The sequence below is a fragment of the Notamacropus eugenii genome, chromosome 3, assembly GCF_028372415.1.
Source record: "Notamacropus eugenii isolate mMacEug1 chromosome 3, mMacEug1.pri_v2, whole genome shotgun sequence".
NCBI classification, from domain to species: Eukaryota; Metazoa; Chordata; class Mammalia; order Diprotodontia; family Macropodidae; genus Notamacropus; species Notamacropus eugenii.
Window position 1 is genome coordinate 483,159,111 of NC_092874.1, and position 16,684 is coordinate 483,175,794.

The following is a 16,684-nucleotide window of genomic DNA, read 5'->3' on the forward strand; positions in this document are numbered from 1 at the left end:
GAGGCATCAGACTGGCACCCCAGCAGCCACAGCAGCAACTTCAATGACTCTCAGAACAGAGATGGCAAGGAAAAGATTCCAGTGGGCCCTCTGTTAGCACTGGATGAAGCTGGTACTGACTGGCAATTCTATTGCTCACAGCAATTCTGGATTGTAGTTCCAACGAAGAGAAGAATATCTGTGGTTGGTCACAAGGGAGCAGGGAGCCTCGTCTCAGCTGCTGAGTTCAGCTGTTGAGCACGGACCCCTTCCTGGGTAAAAATCAGAGCACAGACTGGATCATACCACCTTAGAAGCACCAAAAACTTGCAGACCCCCAGAACTAGATTTGAAAACAGCAATACAAAATAGTTTGAAACTTGGGACAGTGCCTCCACTCCCCCAGATAAGCAGGATCCAACCCTAACAGAAAATTCAGTTTCAAGAAATAGGCTAGAAAAAAATCAGCAAGCAATTAAAAACCTAATTTCACCATAAAAGGCTACTGTGGTGACAGGGATGACGAAGACACAATGTCACAAAAAGACAACAATACTGTAACTGAAATCTTAATGGAAAATGTTAATTGGACCTAAGTCCACTAAAAATTCCTGCAAGAGATGAAGTAGGAGATAGAGGTTGTAGAGTAAAAAATTGGAAAAGAAATGAAAGTGATGCAAGAAAATTATTAAAAGAGAATTAACAGTTTAATGAAAGAAGTACAAGAATAAACTAAAGAAAACAGCCCCTTAAAAACAGAATTGACTTAATGGTAGAAGAGCAAAAGTTCACTAAATTAAAGTACCCCTTGAGAAGCAAAACTGTACAAATGCAAAGAAGGTACAAAAGTCCACTGAAGAAAGTCATTTTTTAAAAATTAGAATTGGGTAACTGGAGACAAATGACCTCATAAAACATCAAGAAACAATAAAACAAAGTCAAAAGAATGAAAAATATAGAAGAAAATATGAAATATCTTATCAGAAAAAACAACTGATGTGGAAAATAGATCAAGGAGAGACAATTTAAGAATGATTGGACTACCAGAAAACTATGATTTTAAAAAGATCCTAGACATCATATTTCATGAAATTATAATGGAAAATTGTTCCCCAATATCTTAGATTTGGAGGATAAAATAGAAATGGAAAGAATCATCTGATCACCTTCTGAAAGAGATCCCCAAATGAAAACTCTCAGAAATACTAGAGCTAAACTCCAGAGCTCTGAGGTCGAGAAGAAAATATTACAAGCAGCAAGATAAAAATAATTCAATATTGTGGAGCCATGGAGAGGATCCCACAAGATTTATCAGCTTCCACATTTAAAGAGCAGAGGACTTGGGGTATGATATTCTGGAAGACAAAAGGGGTAGATCAAAATCAAAATCAAGATCAAAATTGACTATAATCCTCTGGGGGAAACAATGGATATTTAAGGAAATAGAGAACTTTCAAGTATTTCCGATAAGACCAGAACTGAATTAAGAATTTGATATTAAAATACAAGATTCAAGAGAAGAATAAAAAGGTCAACATGAAAATGAAATCATGAGACTCAATAAAGTTAAACTCTTTACATTCCAAAGGAGAAAGGGATTCATGCACCTCCTAAGAACTTTGTCATTATCAGAACAGTTAAAAGGAGTTTGCACAGACAGAGGGCATGAGTGTGAGCTGATTATACTGGAATGATCTCAAAAAAGGGGGGTGAGAAAGAGGAAGGCACTGGGAAAAGGGGGAAAGAAGAGGTAGAATGAGGAAAAGTTTCTCACATAAAAGAAATACGTAAGGAAGGGTTCTTACAGTGGAGGGCAGAAGAACCGGGAGATCATTGTGCACATTAACAGCTGGCTGTTTCTCTCATTTTCACCAAGGAACCAGTTCAACTTCCTCTTAATATCCTTCAAAACTCCCCTCCAAACCTTCCCTCTACATGAAAACTTTTCTAATCCCGCAGAGAAACTGATGTCCACAAAATGTACATTTTGTTTATTTTATACATCTCTGCATATGTACATATTACCTACTGCTCCCCAACAGAATATAAGTTGTTTGAGGGTAAGGACTATTTGTGCTTTTGCCTTTGTATCCCTAGCACTGAACATGGTGCCTGGCACACAGAAGGAGCTTTATACCCATCTGCTGACTGATGGACTTATACATTCATATATTTCCCTGATAACACTGTACACTACAATTCAATTCTTCTTCAGTGTCCTTTCTTGGCTGTACATTACCTCCCACTGACACTCACCCAACACCTCTCCACTGTCCTTGGAATTTTCACTTCCAGTTCCTCAAAGGCAGGAGTGGTCCATTACTTACAGTTAAATATTATACAAAATGCACTCCTGGTATGGAAAAGATTGTCCCCTATATCTATTTAAGAACATGGCCAATTGACCACCCCAAAAAGGGCCATGTAGAAAATTGTTAGGAATTTCCAGAACCAGACCTCGAGGGCAAAGTAGTGCCTGTGAGAACAGGGATGGACCATAGAGCAATTATCCAAGAGAAACTTAATAAAACTATTGAACTGCAAGGAACATTCCTATAAAGTATGATGGCCAGCTGTGTTAAATCTCAGAGGAAAGATGAAGCAAGTTACATGTGATTGGGTGACCCTGATACTTCCAAAAGATTTGTGAATTCTGTTGTGTAATTATTCCTTCTAACAGTGCAGACCTCAGCCCTTCTGCATTCTTATCCTGGCCAGTTCTGGCCCATGTTTCTTCATAAACCCATCAAAGAGAATCTAGCCAATGCCTTAGAGACTGCTCTTCCATTATTTTAAAATCCACATATCTTGGAATCTCTAGATTCCAAAGATATAATTTATCGATAAACATACATTAAGTGTCTTCTATGTGACAAGCACTCTACCAAGGATACAAAAAAAGAGGTAAAACCCAGTCCCTGCCCTCAAGAAACTTACAATATAAATGGGGAGATAACAAGCAAAGAGATATTTGCAAACAAACTATATACAGGCTAACTAGGAAATAATTGACTAAAGTCATTATAATTAAGACTTTGTGAATGGCTTTCTGTAGAAAGCAGAATTGTACTGGGGACTTCAAGGAAGCCAGTAGGCAGAGATGAGGAGGGGAAGCATTCTGGACATAGGGAGCAGCCAGAGAAAATACCCAGAGGAGATGGAGGGTCTTGTTCATGGAGCAGACGGGAGACTAGTATCACTGGATAGAAAAGTGTGTGATGGAGAGTAAAGGGAACTGGAAGAGTAGAAGGGATCAAGTTATAAAGAGCTTTGAATACTAAGCTGAGGATTTTGTTTGTGATCCTGGAGATGATGGGGAGCCACCAAAGTCTGGATGGGGAAGGGGAACAGATTAGACATAAGCTTTAGAAAAAAAAACCCTTTGGTGGCTGAATGGAAGATGGATTGGAGTGAAGAGAGACCAGGAGCAGGCAGACTCACCAGCAAGCTATTGCAACAGTCCAGGCACAAGGTGATTAGGGATGCAACTGGGCTCTTCCCTTGCCCACATGATGCTGAATACATAGCCAGCCCACCTCTTTATCCTTGTTCTCAAGAATGTCTATAAATGCCACTTTTCCTACAACAGCCAGCACTGTGGCTATGCTCCAGTCTATTTAGACCAGTAATGTGGATTTCCATGGTTTGGGGGTCACTTGCTACTATACATCTTCTGAGAGATGCAAGGTGACACATAATTTAAAGCCATATGGCATTGGGAGGATACTAATATGAAAAACAATGGTTTTGGAACCAAGTAGCAACTTGGGATCAGGAAAAGCCTCTCTCAATTCCTCCAGTGGGAGCCACTATTCTCTTCTTCCTGTGGGATTCTGGGACTGGCTCACTGTCCATCAATTGTGTCTGTTCAAGGCACTGTCCAAGGGGCTACGCTAATCCAGCAGGCTGCCCAACCAGCTACATTTCACAGAGGTCGACAAAGGAAGAAATTGAAGCATGATGGGCTGTGTTTAGGTAAAAGAAAGAGCTCCCTAGAAATCAATGTTGTTTAGAGATAGAATTCTGTCCATGCCCCCTCCCCTCTTCAAATCACCAAGAATCTTCTTAGCTATTTACACATTGTCACCCACAGTCATCTACTGACTACTCTCTCATCCCAGGAGGTCAGCTCCTTAGGAACAGGAACTGCTTTTTTGTTTGTCTGGCTATTCCCAGCACTTAACACATAGTAAGTGCTTAATCAAGTTTGTTGCCACACAATTTCCCTTCTCTAGAAATCATTAAGATCTAAATAGGGATTTTTTTCATGGGATTATTCAATGAGGGTCCTGCAGAAGGAATTAACTATGTCTATCAAGGGCTCCTCCAAACCAAACCTGTATTTCCATACATTTGTGCTCCAGTGGACTCACACTGCAAAGTGAAGAAAAAACAGAAGTTCTTCGGGGATTTTTTTTCTCTCTTTTTGAAAAAACTTTAAGCAATACACCTTCTCTTTTGCCCCCTGCAAGTCTTCCTCTGATGATTCTGGGGTTGTATCTTTCCCCAGAGCATGCGGCTCACTCAGCAGCACCAAAGAGATGCCTGACTTTTGTCTGACTTTACTCTTTGAACTTCCACTCCCATATCTTTCATTTACTAGTTAGTGATTGTGGTCAAGATGCTTAGTTTCAGTTTCCTCATCTTGAAAAAGAGACAGATGAAGAAATGGTCTTTCATATTTCTCAAAGGTGTATAACTCTAATCCTAACATCAACTAAACTAGTAAAAATTCTTTTATGGCCTGGAGCTGTTACAGATTCACTTTTAGCACTGCTCTTGATCATCCATATCCAACTCATGATGAATGATGGCAGAAACCCTACTACATGTGCACTCAAAAAAACCTGAGGATCCCATGATCCTAAGTCACTGAACTCTGGGGTTAAGTATCCCCCCTTGTAAAATGAGGGGTTTGGATGAGAGTCTCTCAGGTGCCTCCAGCTCTGAATATCTCTTGCCACAATGGGAGCTCTTCTGGACACAGAGGAGATCTGAGCGAGGCTTAGCTTAAAACCATCACATTGCAGCAAGGCAAGCTTTGAGCCAGGAAGTGTCTGAAATCTCAGTCTGTATGCTAGCTCCAACACAAACTTTCTGGCTGATGTTGGGGAAGGTATTTGCCCTCTCTAGGGTTCACCTTACCAATCTGTAAGATGAAGATGAAGACACTGGGCTTAGCAATATTCCTGTTCAAACATTTTAAGACCAGACACTGCAAGGTCCTTCTTTCCCATCCATAAATCTGGCCTAACTCTCTGGCCCAATGGAGTCAAAGTTCTGACACAAACACGTATGTAGCAGTCAGGGCCTGCGATCATCCCCATAACTTTTTCCTCTAACTCAACTAGCACTATTAAAAGAAATTAATTGACCCTCCATCTTTATTAACAATCCCATTCTGTCAGGGGAAAGAAGCAATTGGTGAGCCTTGCTTAGGTTGTGCTGGACCCTTTGATCTGCACCCTGATGAGGGAACATTCCCGCATGTTCCAAGTCCACTAACGAACAGATGAAATTAGCTTTTATCCTAGGCACTTTCTTTAGCAAAAAAACAGGCACTAATCAGCTGTCCTCACCAATCAGTCATCTGGCTAATGACCTTTTGCCTCAGAACACTAAAATTTCTGAATGATGAGGAAGAAGGCAAACACAAGTCAGCCCCTCTTGTCGGGTCTCGGCGGGTCTTGATGGCCGCATCTGGAGTCGGCGACAAGGAGGTTAAATGGCAAAGCTTCATCTCAGGCTTGGCGATAAATCTGCAATATACAAGCCCCTGCTTTGACGCCTCAATGTGCACTCCATTAGCCCCCAACGAATGGAGACCTTTTAATTAGAAGCAGATCCCCCTCCCTCCCACCATACACCAAAAAGAAAAAAAAATATAAATGCAAACCAAAATCTTATTCATTGCATTTTGCCCTGAGGGAAAATAATTATTCATCTGCATTCAGACTGTAGTGAAATTCTTACTCTTTATTAATATGTGAAAAGGAATTCAAAAAGTTTAAAGCTAGTCTCCATTCTGTCAGTAGCCTAAGAAGAAAAAATGCCCCCACATTCAGTAACCTTCCATTTCTAATAGCATATGGTTCTCGGGAATAAATCTATACTTTCTTCTTCTTTTCTCCCTTCCTCCCACTCCCCTCTATTCCCTTCCCTCTGTCTCTCCCTCCCTCCCTCCCTCCTCCTCCTCTCCTCCTCCCTCCTCATCCTCCTCCTCCTCCTCCTTCTTCCTCTCTCTCTCTCTCTCTCTCTCTCTCTCTCTCTCTCTCTCTCTCTCTCTCTCTCTCTCTCTCCCCTAAGAAACTTCAGTTATCAGTGGCAGTGTTTTTTTCTCAAATCTTCTAGGGAAATCTGTGGTTAAATTCTGCCCCCCCCCCCCACATACACAATCTCTTCTGCATGCAGAACTCCCCTACAGGTACAGCCATTCTGATTACAGTTACAGGAAGGTCTTTCAATTAACAACAGATGAGCTATCCTCTTGAAGCCTGAAACCAATGTGACACCCCCCACCCCATGCTTTGGAGACTTAAAGAGATGCCTCCTTTAAAAGAACAAAAGTTGGGGGGAGGAAGAAGTAGGAAAGGGGAGAAGCCAAAAAGAGTTAGGAAATGTTTAAAGAGTAATACCACCCAAAGGTTTACTTCTACACATGACACCAAGAACCACACAGAACTCTGTCTGGCTATCAACCCCTCCCCCTTGCACTTTCTGCTAGGGATGGGGCTCTGTGACTTACGGTAATGGGGCTCCATGTAGCCATTCCTGGGATCCATAGTAAATACTGTTCCTCGGTATGGCACGGAGGGCTCTGTGAGATGAGGCATGGAGCCATGGATCTCCTTTTTTATTAGTGAGGCCCGCTCCTCACTGGACGTGGAAGGCTCCTCGCTGACCTTGCTGAGTCCTTGCCCACTTTGTGGCTGCATGGACACTGCGTTTCTCCTCTCTCGGGAATAGGTTTGTACAGGACTTTCATCCTCTGTGGAGGGAAGAAAAATGCAAGTCTCTGTCAGTTCACTTTCGGTCCCATTGTTTTCAGATATTAACCAAGACCCTCCCTCTGCCCTAATGTCTTGCGTTTGTTCAACTTTGGATAGGGTAGGGAATTTCAAGAGAAGGGGGTGCTGCTATGTGTTTGTGATTATGAAGTGAGCACAAAGTCAGCAGAGAGAGAGTAAAAAGGAGAGAGAATTCACATGTTGTCCTGCAAGTTTTCCATTTCCTACTGAATTATCAGGGATATTAGTAAGTCATAAACAATCAGTTTAAATGTGTTGTGTGTTCCATCACTTGGTGGACCCCAATAAAAATTTGAACCACTCAACTAAATCCCTAAGGAAGATATCTAAATCTCCAACATCCAAATGTCCACAGCCAGCCAAGTAAAGGAAATGAAACTCATGAGTGATGCCAAACCATCTCTGGTCAAAGATGACTCTCACTTAGTCTTTCCAGATCAATTCTGTTTCACATTTGTGAAAAGCCAACATACACTTTATCAATACATTGGCCGGGTTTACTGAACTTTTCTCCCTTTTTTCCTTCTTTAATACAAGGGATGGATATTCAAGAAACTGATGTATTGTGAAAAGGTGATACAAAAACAAAGGTGATCAATAAAAATTTATATTTAAAAACGGTGAGCACTCACTTGAGGAAAGTTTGGCTGAGCAGAGAAAGCAGTAGAAGAAATCAAGAAACAAAAGGCTTCTAGTAGGAGCTTTGAGCACACAGGTGGCAGCCATGGCAAAAGTTCAGAGGCAATAACTAACTACTGCTTGGGATGCTCGTGGGAAAAAATAGGACAAAGAGGTTGAGTGGTCAGGGAGGGTGGCATGGAAATACGTCCCCATTCAGCGCTAAGGAACACTGATGTCACAATTTTGGCATATTCTCCCAGCACTAAACTGCATGCCTGTCCCTTCTACGGCCATGAAAAGCCAATGAAATGCAACAAACCTTTTTGACAGTATTCCAATACCCAAACACCATCCTAGGCTTTAGGTTGAGCATACAAAGCCAAAAAGGAAACAGTCCCCTGCCCCTACAAAGCTTATTTACCAAGGAAAAAGAGAGGCACTGAAAAGTAAATGCACCTCATATGCAAAGTAAAATCAAGGTAATTTGGGAGGGAGAACACATCCAAATAGGGAGGCATTTGAGCTCAGGGAAGGATTCAGGTGGGGAATGACCTTTAAAATTAATTATGAAAGAAATGGGAAATTTCAAGAGGAAAAAAAGAGGAGAGAGAATAGACCAGGGATAAGGAGCAGTCTGGGGAAAGGCACAGAGGTGAGAGATACAACATCTTGTCCAAGGAATAGCATGTAAGATCTGTTGACTGAAACAAGGAGTGTTGAGGGGCACTAAAGTGAATTATCTAGAAAGAGGAGTGGGGGTCAAAGTGTATAGGGTATTAAAATACCAAAGAAGCACATATTTTATCTTAGAGACACCAGGAAGGCATTGAAGCTTCTTGAACAATGAAGTGGCCTAAGCCAGAGGGGCTGCAGCAGATGCAGGTCAAGTGGATTTACACGCATGTCCCAGCATCATATGCATATCTGAATCTCCCCCAAAGCATCGAGAAGGCACCTACTGTGTGCATTCCATATGGAAAGCTGCATACCGCTCTTCTACCCTTATCTTTATGGTCCAATTTAGTATTATGTACAGGTATGTGCTATGCTTCGGGGATAAAAAGAGAAACACAAACAAAAACCAGTCTCTGTCCCCAAAGAGCTTACAGTTCATAGGTCCGCAACAAAAGATGGGTAAAAATGGCAGATGTCCCAAATGTTTCAGTTACCCTAACCCACTGATCACCTCTAATCCAGAAACCTTCTTGCCAAAGACCTTCTACTTCCTCCAACCCCTCACCAAGAAACTGCAGCCACCACCTTGGGAAAGCCAGTACCTGTATGACCTAAAAGTAGCTGGGGTGCATTGCTACAATCACACCTTAGAGAGTTGGCTTAGGAGGTGAAGGCAGTTGTCTGTTCAGTCAAAACCCCCAGCACTGGCACTGAGTTCAACTCTTGTCTCAGGAAGGTATACATTAAAGGTATACCCTTGACGATGGAAAATATATCCTGGTGCTTGCTAGCCAATGGATTCCTCTTTGCTAGGTGACTGTTAATGGGGACAAAACAGCTATGATATGTCTGAGAAACACATCAAAAAGCCAACAACTGGGCCCATCCCAAAGCCCTGGCTTTGGTGTAGATGAAAGAGAAATTGGTCATGAGTATGTCAAATGCCACATGGCTCGATAATTGAACCAGCAAGCTTCTCCAGCAGGACATGGATCTCTCAGAAGTTAGGGCTCTCTCTACCCAAACATCTTATACTCCCTCAGTTATTTGGATGGGGATTCATTACTAAATGTGAAATTGTGTGCAATGGCAGATACAATCGTAAACCCAAAATGATTCATAGTATCATCAGATCAGAGATTCAGAGCTGAAAGGGACATCCAAGGTCAACTAATCCAAGCTTGCAATTTTATAGATGAAGAAACTGAGGCCTCAAGGTCACACAGGTTGAAAATGTCAGAGCCAGGATTTGAACCCAAGTCCTCTGTCTCTGTCTACTGCTTCATGCTACCAATTCAATGTCTAAAAATATGCCTACTATGTTCCAGAATTAAAAAAAAAAAAAAAGGAAAACAAGAAAGCAAAAGATTCCTCAAGGAGTCAACTTTCTATTCATGGAATGAGAAAATTTCTACGAAGAGCTTAGCACAGTACCTGGCACATAGTAGGTACTTCATCAATACTTATTCTCTTCCCTTCCCTACTGGGATAGCTACTACATGAGCACGGTATTCTGGACCTTGCCTCCTTCATTGACTAGCTGGGAAGGAAGATCTTTATTTCCCAGTCTCAGTTTCTTCATCTGTTGAATGTGGATAGCAGAAACTTCAGTCTTTACCTTACAGGGTTATCATGGTGAGAGAATGGCATAATGTCCAAAAACACAAATTGTTACTGTCACTCTTTATTATTATAATAATTATCATCATTAATCATTAATGTTGTCATTAAATTACAAAATATGTCATCACTAATACAGGCATCTCAAGTGAGGAAGACTGCTAATAATTGACAGATGGAGGGGGTTAAACCCATAACCAAAATGTTTTCATGGTCTTACAGAACTTGTGGGCACACACAAAAGGAACTTCAGGTATAAATTTCAGCAGCCCACCCCCATGGCACCCCTTATACCATTTTTGAAAGTCTGAGTTGCATCTAAGAGCCCTGAATTCCCAACTCCCAGGAGGAGCAGATATATCAGCGGCAACCGAAGGCTTTGCCAGTTTTCCCAGGACAAAGGAGTGAAAGAATAAGAAATAAGTTTGTAGGGCCCCCCCTCCACCTGGCAAATGGGCAACAACCCATGAATGCAAAATGGCCTGGGTTTGGATCTGAGGCTGCAGATTTGCTGACTCTTTCAAACAAATTGTGAAACATTACTGTCCCATTGTTTTGGGCAGATCTCTCTTCCTCCAAACCCAATAATTAAGGGATAAAATACTAGTTTAATCTGTCAAAGAACTCGAAAGAAAGACTGGAATTGGGGAGCAATCTCCCCTCCCCCACATTTTAGCATATTGATTTTTAAAGGCTGTTCAAGTAATGCTTTGTATTAACTTTTTATTTTAAAAAAGACATACACACCCTTTTCCATCCTTCTGGTTAATGCTTCCAGGCATAAGTCTCCACTTGGCCTTAATAAGCTGTAGAGGCAGGGGGTTTTACAGTTGTGTAAAAGTGAAAGGGTGCCTAACACACTAAAACTTATATTAGGTTTTATAAAAATTCTTATATAATCGGGACACAGCCAAAGTCATATTTTCCATTCATTTACTCTCTGGCTTAAGACTTTTATGTCAGCCTTCAACCTCAAGTGAACCTTTCCCAATGAGGTACCAATTTCTTAAGAAAGAAGTGTGGGGGGAAGGGGTATATTTCTAGAGAATGTAGTTAAGGCGGAAGAGAAACCAGGGGCTGCCGAGACCCAGAAGCAGCTCCCAGTCTGGGTGGATCGGTTTGGAAAAGCTGCATTTGTCTATTTCTGTCCTTTCTCGTCCGGCATTTTCGTCCTGCTTCCAAAATTAACTTTCCCTCTGTCCCAACCGCGGTCCAGCATAAACTTTGCTCCTCGAAGGCGTAAATATTTATGTGACAGTTCCATAGGTCCGTACTCAGCCTCTCTCAAGATGGGTATTAGGCATCAAGTTTCATCACTTGAGCTGACCTCTGCGTTTTGTTTTCAGTTGGCGGCAGGATTGTTTTTTCCTTTTCTTTCATTCTTCCCTCTCCCTTCCCCCACTCTTCCGTGATCGCTTCTTGGGGAGAAACAAATCCAAGTTCATTTTTAAATAAACTGCTTTCTTCCTTTAGGGAAACCCAGAAGTGCGAGGAGACAAAAAGGTGCTAAAAAGAAACAATAAAAATGAAGGGTCTGATACAGAAAGTGTTTGCTTTGGCAGAGAGCAAATTCAGCGCAGGCCGGCCGGCTGTTCAGCATCGTTCCGATGGGGTGCTGTATCGAGACCCTTCTGTCAGGAGCAAGCGAGGTCCCCAGATGTGGTGGATGAGCCTCGTGGCGAGTTGGCCGCTGCCCTAGGTCAGAGATGGTCTGGATGGATTCGCGAAGGGAAAACTTGCCAGAGCATGCACTGCGGGATACAAATCAGCCAGGGGACTGAAAGCCCTCTCTATCCGCTCAAATTCTGCCCGCTCTCCCGGCTGCGACAGCCACTCCAGCGAGCCAAAAGACGAAAGCTTCCTTCAATGCGGCTGAATTGTTCCAGAAAGTTTCAGACCGAGTGCGGACAGGCACTGCGAGCCGGAATCATTGACAGAAACAGACTGTCCACCATGGCAACAAGTGGGAGGCTAGTGCCCCAGTGTAAGCAAACAGCCCACTTCTCCGGCAACCTGTGCCAAGGCCGCCTCCCGGCCAAGCCCAGGCCACTGGGACTGCCTTGTTCTGGCTCTCCCAGTGACTGGACTCAGAAAAGAGAATGCCGATTTACATTCACATTTCAAGGAATAACCTCCATAGTCCTGTCCCCAGCGCCTCTCCATCCTTGCATCCTGGAAATCTGCATTCCCAAATCAGCCCCCAAAGCTCTGGATTTGGGAATCATCCCCACTTCTCCTTTCCCATTAGCATCTAACTAACCGGCAGCACTAGCTTTCTTACAAAATGTCTCTCTCCAACTTTAAAGCATGGGTTTTTTGTTTTCTTTTCTTTTCTTTTCTTTTTAGTAAAAAAAAGAAAGTTTTGATGAGTCATTGAGTTTAAACCTGTATATTCTGGAACCATGGCCCATCCTAGCAGCAGAAACTGTCCTTGTCCTTAGAGAAACAAAGCTACAACTTCCAAAGACTTCTTTCTTCCCATCTGCAAAACCCTCCCAAGCTATGACCAACCAGGCACCCCCAAGGACATGACCAGGTTTCAGGAGTATCCCACACCCTTAGCAGCTTCTGTTTTCTGTCCTGGCTCTTAAACTGCACTGTACGATTCTCACTTGGATGAGCAACCCCCCCCTCCCGGCCCCCACCAGTCCCAGTCCCCCAGGCCAGCCAGTGGTACTTACAGCTCAGTCCCACCAAGCCCCTGCTGGCTAGTTATGCTCTGGCTGTACGCTTGCCTGCTCACTTGTTCACTCTCATCCTGGCTGGGATGCTCTGGCTCTGCAGAAATGCCTTCCTCGAGGTCCCCAGCCTGTGTCTCTGTCTCCCTCCGAGAGGCTGTGTGGCTCCCATTAGAGGAATTAAGAGCGGCTGGGGCTCTGCTAAGTTTAACAAGCTCATTAGTATTCTGGCTGGGTGCGGCTTCCTAGTGAACTCTCCCCATTGAGGCTGCTTCTCTCTAGGAGCCGGGGTCAGGCTGCTAATCATTAAATCAAACTAATGTCACCCTATCACAATCAGCCCCCGAGAAAGAGGGTTTATTATTCCAGTTTATGCTAAATAAATGGGGGGGGGGGCGACAAATGGTCTCCCAGCAAGGTCAACAGCAGTTTCAATTACAAGACAAACTTAACAAGAGTTGATCTAAACCAAGCAGGCTGTATTGACTTAAGAGTGGCCAGTCTCTCTACGCTGCTGTCTCCCTGCCTGGCCTGACACTCCAGCGGGCTTGTATAGGAATGCACACTGGGGAAAGAAAGGCAGGGGGGGCGGGGGGCTTTTCTTTGCCAGACTTGGTGAGTGCACAGAGGCCGGCTGCTCATTCACGTTTCCCCAACGAGAGAGCTGCTCAGCTCAATTCACGCGGCACAAAGGCTGAGGCCCAGACCTCAATGGACCCAGGGAAACATGTTCAAAACTCGGCTCTCTATTGTGACTGAATTTCTTAACATCTTTTCAAAAAGCGGAGAATGCCTTGAGGCTAAAGGAAGAAACAGGCTAATGGTGAATTGGGAATAGTGAGCAAATTTCAGAACCCTTTCCTCCGAGCTTTTGAGGTTGAAAGCGGGCTCTCGCCTTTCAAGTTTCAAAGTCCTTTTTCCTCCTGCAGTGTCACAGAAGGATTTGAAAAGAAGGTAATTGTGCTCACAGTCTCCCTGATCAGAGCTTACGTCCTCTTTCTGGTATTTCGGAATACTCCTCGCAATAATGGTACGTGCAGCTCAATCCCTTCCCGGGCCTGCACTCGGCTCTTGCTCATTAAGTGAACAATTGATAGTATGAAATGCCTTTTATGTGCAAGGTCTGGATGTAAGATAAGCATTCTCGTCCTCTGCATTTGGTTTACTAAGGAAACTCTCCATCATTAAATTACAAAACCCATGTCAGAATATTGGTCTTTCCCAGAAAAGTAGCTCTTAGCTTACTGAGAGCCAAAACGATGGGGGCCAGAGGGATGTGGTGGGTTTGGGTTTGGTTTTTTTAGAAGGCCTGCATGCTTAAATGCTCAGATTCCTTCTAGAAAGAACTCTCTAATAAAGAAACAACAGGGCCATGTTAAAGACCAGCTTGGTCTGGGGAAACCATGCAATTGCTAGCCAGAATGATGTCAGCAGATAGGCAGCAGCAGCCCCGTCAGACTCCCTAAAATGCTGGGGCCTGTCTGCTCAAAGTAGAGGCTGCTTTTCACTCTGGGGCCACCCGATGAGCCCAGCTCTCTCTTCCTTAAAAGCTCCAGGAAAGCAAGCACCTCGATGCCAGCAGCCCTCGGTTGGAATTCCACCCACCGTCCCTGAATCTCTGGGCGCACATTGGTGACCAGATGCTCAGGCACAGGCCATAGCTGTTAGCAGTTTCGTATAATAAGCCAGTGATAATATATAAGCAAGGAAGCTCCAGGAAAGAATGAAAACAACAACAATGATGTAACAAAGTAAGAACCCGGGTCTTGAGCAGGAAGGGATCTCAGAGCTCACCAACTCACAGATCAGAGAACTCACAGCAGCCAGTCCAACACATTTCCAAAGAAATCCCCTATATAATGTATGTGGGAAATGGCCAGCCAGGCACAGGGGAAAGGAATAAGCATTTCTAGAGAGCCTCTTATGTGCCGGGCCCTGTAAACATTTGATATCCTCTCAGTTACCCTTCAAGATAAGAGTTGTAGTTGAGGAAACTGAGACAGAGGTGAAGAGACTTGCCCAGAGTCACAAAGCTAGTAAGTGGGTGAGGCCAGATTTCCCGGCACTCCCTCCTCGGCACCACAGGCTGCTTGAAGACCTCCAGGGAGGGTGAGCCCCCTGGACGCTAAGCTATCCCATTCCGTGTCTGGATGACTCTGATTGTTAGAAGTAATCATTTTTTCCCTTCTTTTCCCTGACACCAAGCTTAGATTTGTTCATTGACAAATGCCAAAGCCCGTAGTGCCTTTTTCCTTCCCATTATAGGTTTATTTTCATTTTCATTACTATCATTGTGTTACTGTTGTCTTGTGCTCATCCAGTTGGATGATGTTCATGTAGAAATAGTCTTAGGATAAATAGGCCTTTAGTGTGCTCTTGGCATTTTGTGTTTAATAGTCCACATCATTATGAACAAACATTTATTAGGCACTTACTATATGCCAAGCATTTTCCTAGGAACGTCCTCTTTACCCTCAAGAGGCTTATGTTCACATATTGTATCTACCCAAACTTGGGTTAGTTTGCTCTTTCAGAAACAAAAGCTAATTCAATCAGTCCCACCTCCAATTAATTTGACTGGAAAAAGTAAGTGTCCTATGGGAAGGAGGGGCTATTTGTGATTCATCCAACATCCCTAATGCAAATGCAGCCCTTTTTGGAAGGACCAGTGAGACCCTGATAGAGAAGTATTCTAGGAGCAGGGAGCATGATTACCGTGGAGCTGAAAGACGAAAATTGCTCTCTTTCCACTCAGAGCCAGCTTAGGACCAGGCAGCTGGGATTTGACATCTGGCTTTTGGCTTCCGAAGTGCAGGGAGCAGCCCATGCCTTGCTCCTGGGAGCCTTTTCCAGTGCTCTTGAGGTCAGCCCTGGTCCTGGGGCACACATACCTCCCTCTGACAGTGACTGATGATGGAGAGAACAGTGGGCACAGATCTGGGACAGCCCCCTGCTCTTTGCTTGTCACCTTGAAGTCACATGCCTAAAAGGATGGTGTGAATGCACTGCCCCAGAAGGTCCCATGAGCAGCAGCCCCCACTGCTCACCGCTGGCTGGACTGTGAGCCACTTTACCTGCTCACCATCCTACTTCAACTCTTCCTAATGAGAAGTGGCCTGAATGGTATGAGAACACCAAGAAAAAAGCTTAGGGCTGGGAATCAGAGTCTCTGGGTTCCAATCCTGGCTCTCCCACTTATTTATTCCCTGAATGACCTTAGTCAAATAACTTTACCCTCATAGGTCTCAATTTTCTCATCTGTAAAATGAGATGGTTGGACCAGATGGCTTCCTAGGTCCCTCTCAGCTTTAGAGTTTTGTTTCTGGGACCGTCCACAAAAGAAGGGGGCTGGCCTAAACTGGGGCTCTTCCCCTGGGGTTTGTGAACTTGTTTCTTTAAAACATATCTTTAACAAACTTACTTTTGTATTTTTAATAAGTGTCTGTCAATATAATTGATTCCCTTTCTAATTCGAGGAATTCTATTTGATGCATGTTAAAACAAGCTTCTGAAATTCTCTCCCAGCCAAGAACAGAATTTTCTCCACGTTCCATACTGTCCCAGGATTCCTCTGAGGCAGGGGACAGAGGAAAGGGCAGAAAGATGAAAATGTGGATGTCATTATCTATCCCCTTTCCCTAAATCCGCTTTGGGAGTGTTCGCCCAACTCTAGCATAAGCCTGTAGGACGTAATAACAGGTGTGGGGGGGTAAGTTCTGACCGGTGAAGAAACCCGCCCCCCCCCCTTCATTCCCCAGCCAAATACCGATTGTCTTTGCAGGATTTACATGCAGACCATTCTTGCCCAACTTTTCTTTATCTTGTTCTAATTTTATTAATGCCTTTTGTTTCTGGCTCACAGTCATTTCTCAATACTCCTCAGCCCCACCCCACTCCATGAAACCCTTCCTCATAATAAAGGAAATCAGTTAAGCAAACCAATGGAGCCACCATTTCTAAGTACATGCCCCTTTCTGTCCCCACATTCCCTACCTCTCTAGCAAGAGGAGGCATTATCTGTTCAGTGGTATTCAGATGGCCATGGCAAACATCTGTCTTTAATGTGATGTTTTGACTGATATA

The 16,684-nt window shown here is 43.6% G+C and overlaps 1 protein-coding gene across 2 annotated transcripts in view; it reads right to left on the reverse strand.

Annotated features, from left to right (window-relative positions):
• The window catches only part of GLI3 (GLI family zinc finger 3), a 286,311-nt gene that overhangs the window by 177,698 nt on the left and 91,929 nt on the right, over positions 1–16,684 (reverse strand). For both annotated transcript variants that reach the window (XM_072599114.1, XM_072599115.1), the window contains one exon: positions 6,725–6,967. In XM_072599114.1, the coding sequence (XP_072455215.1) occupies positions 6,725–6,967 (243 nt within the window). The remainder of the gene's footprint in view (positions 1–6,724; positions 6,968–16,684) is intronic.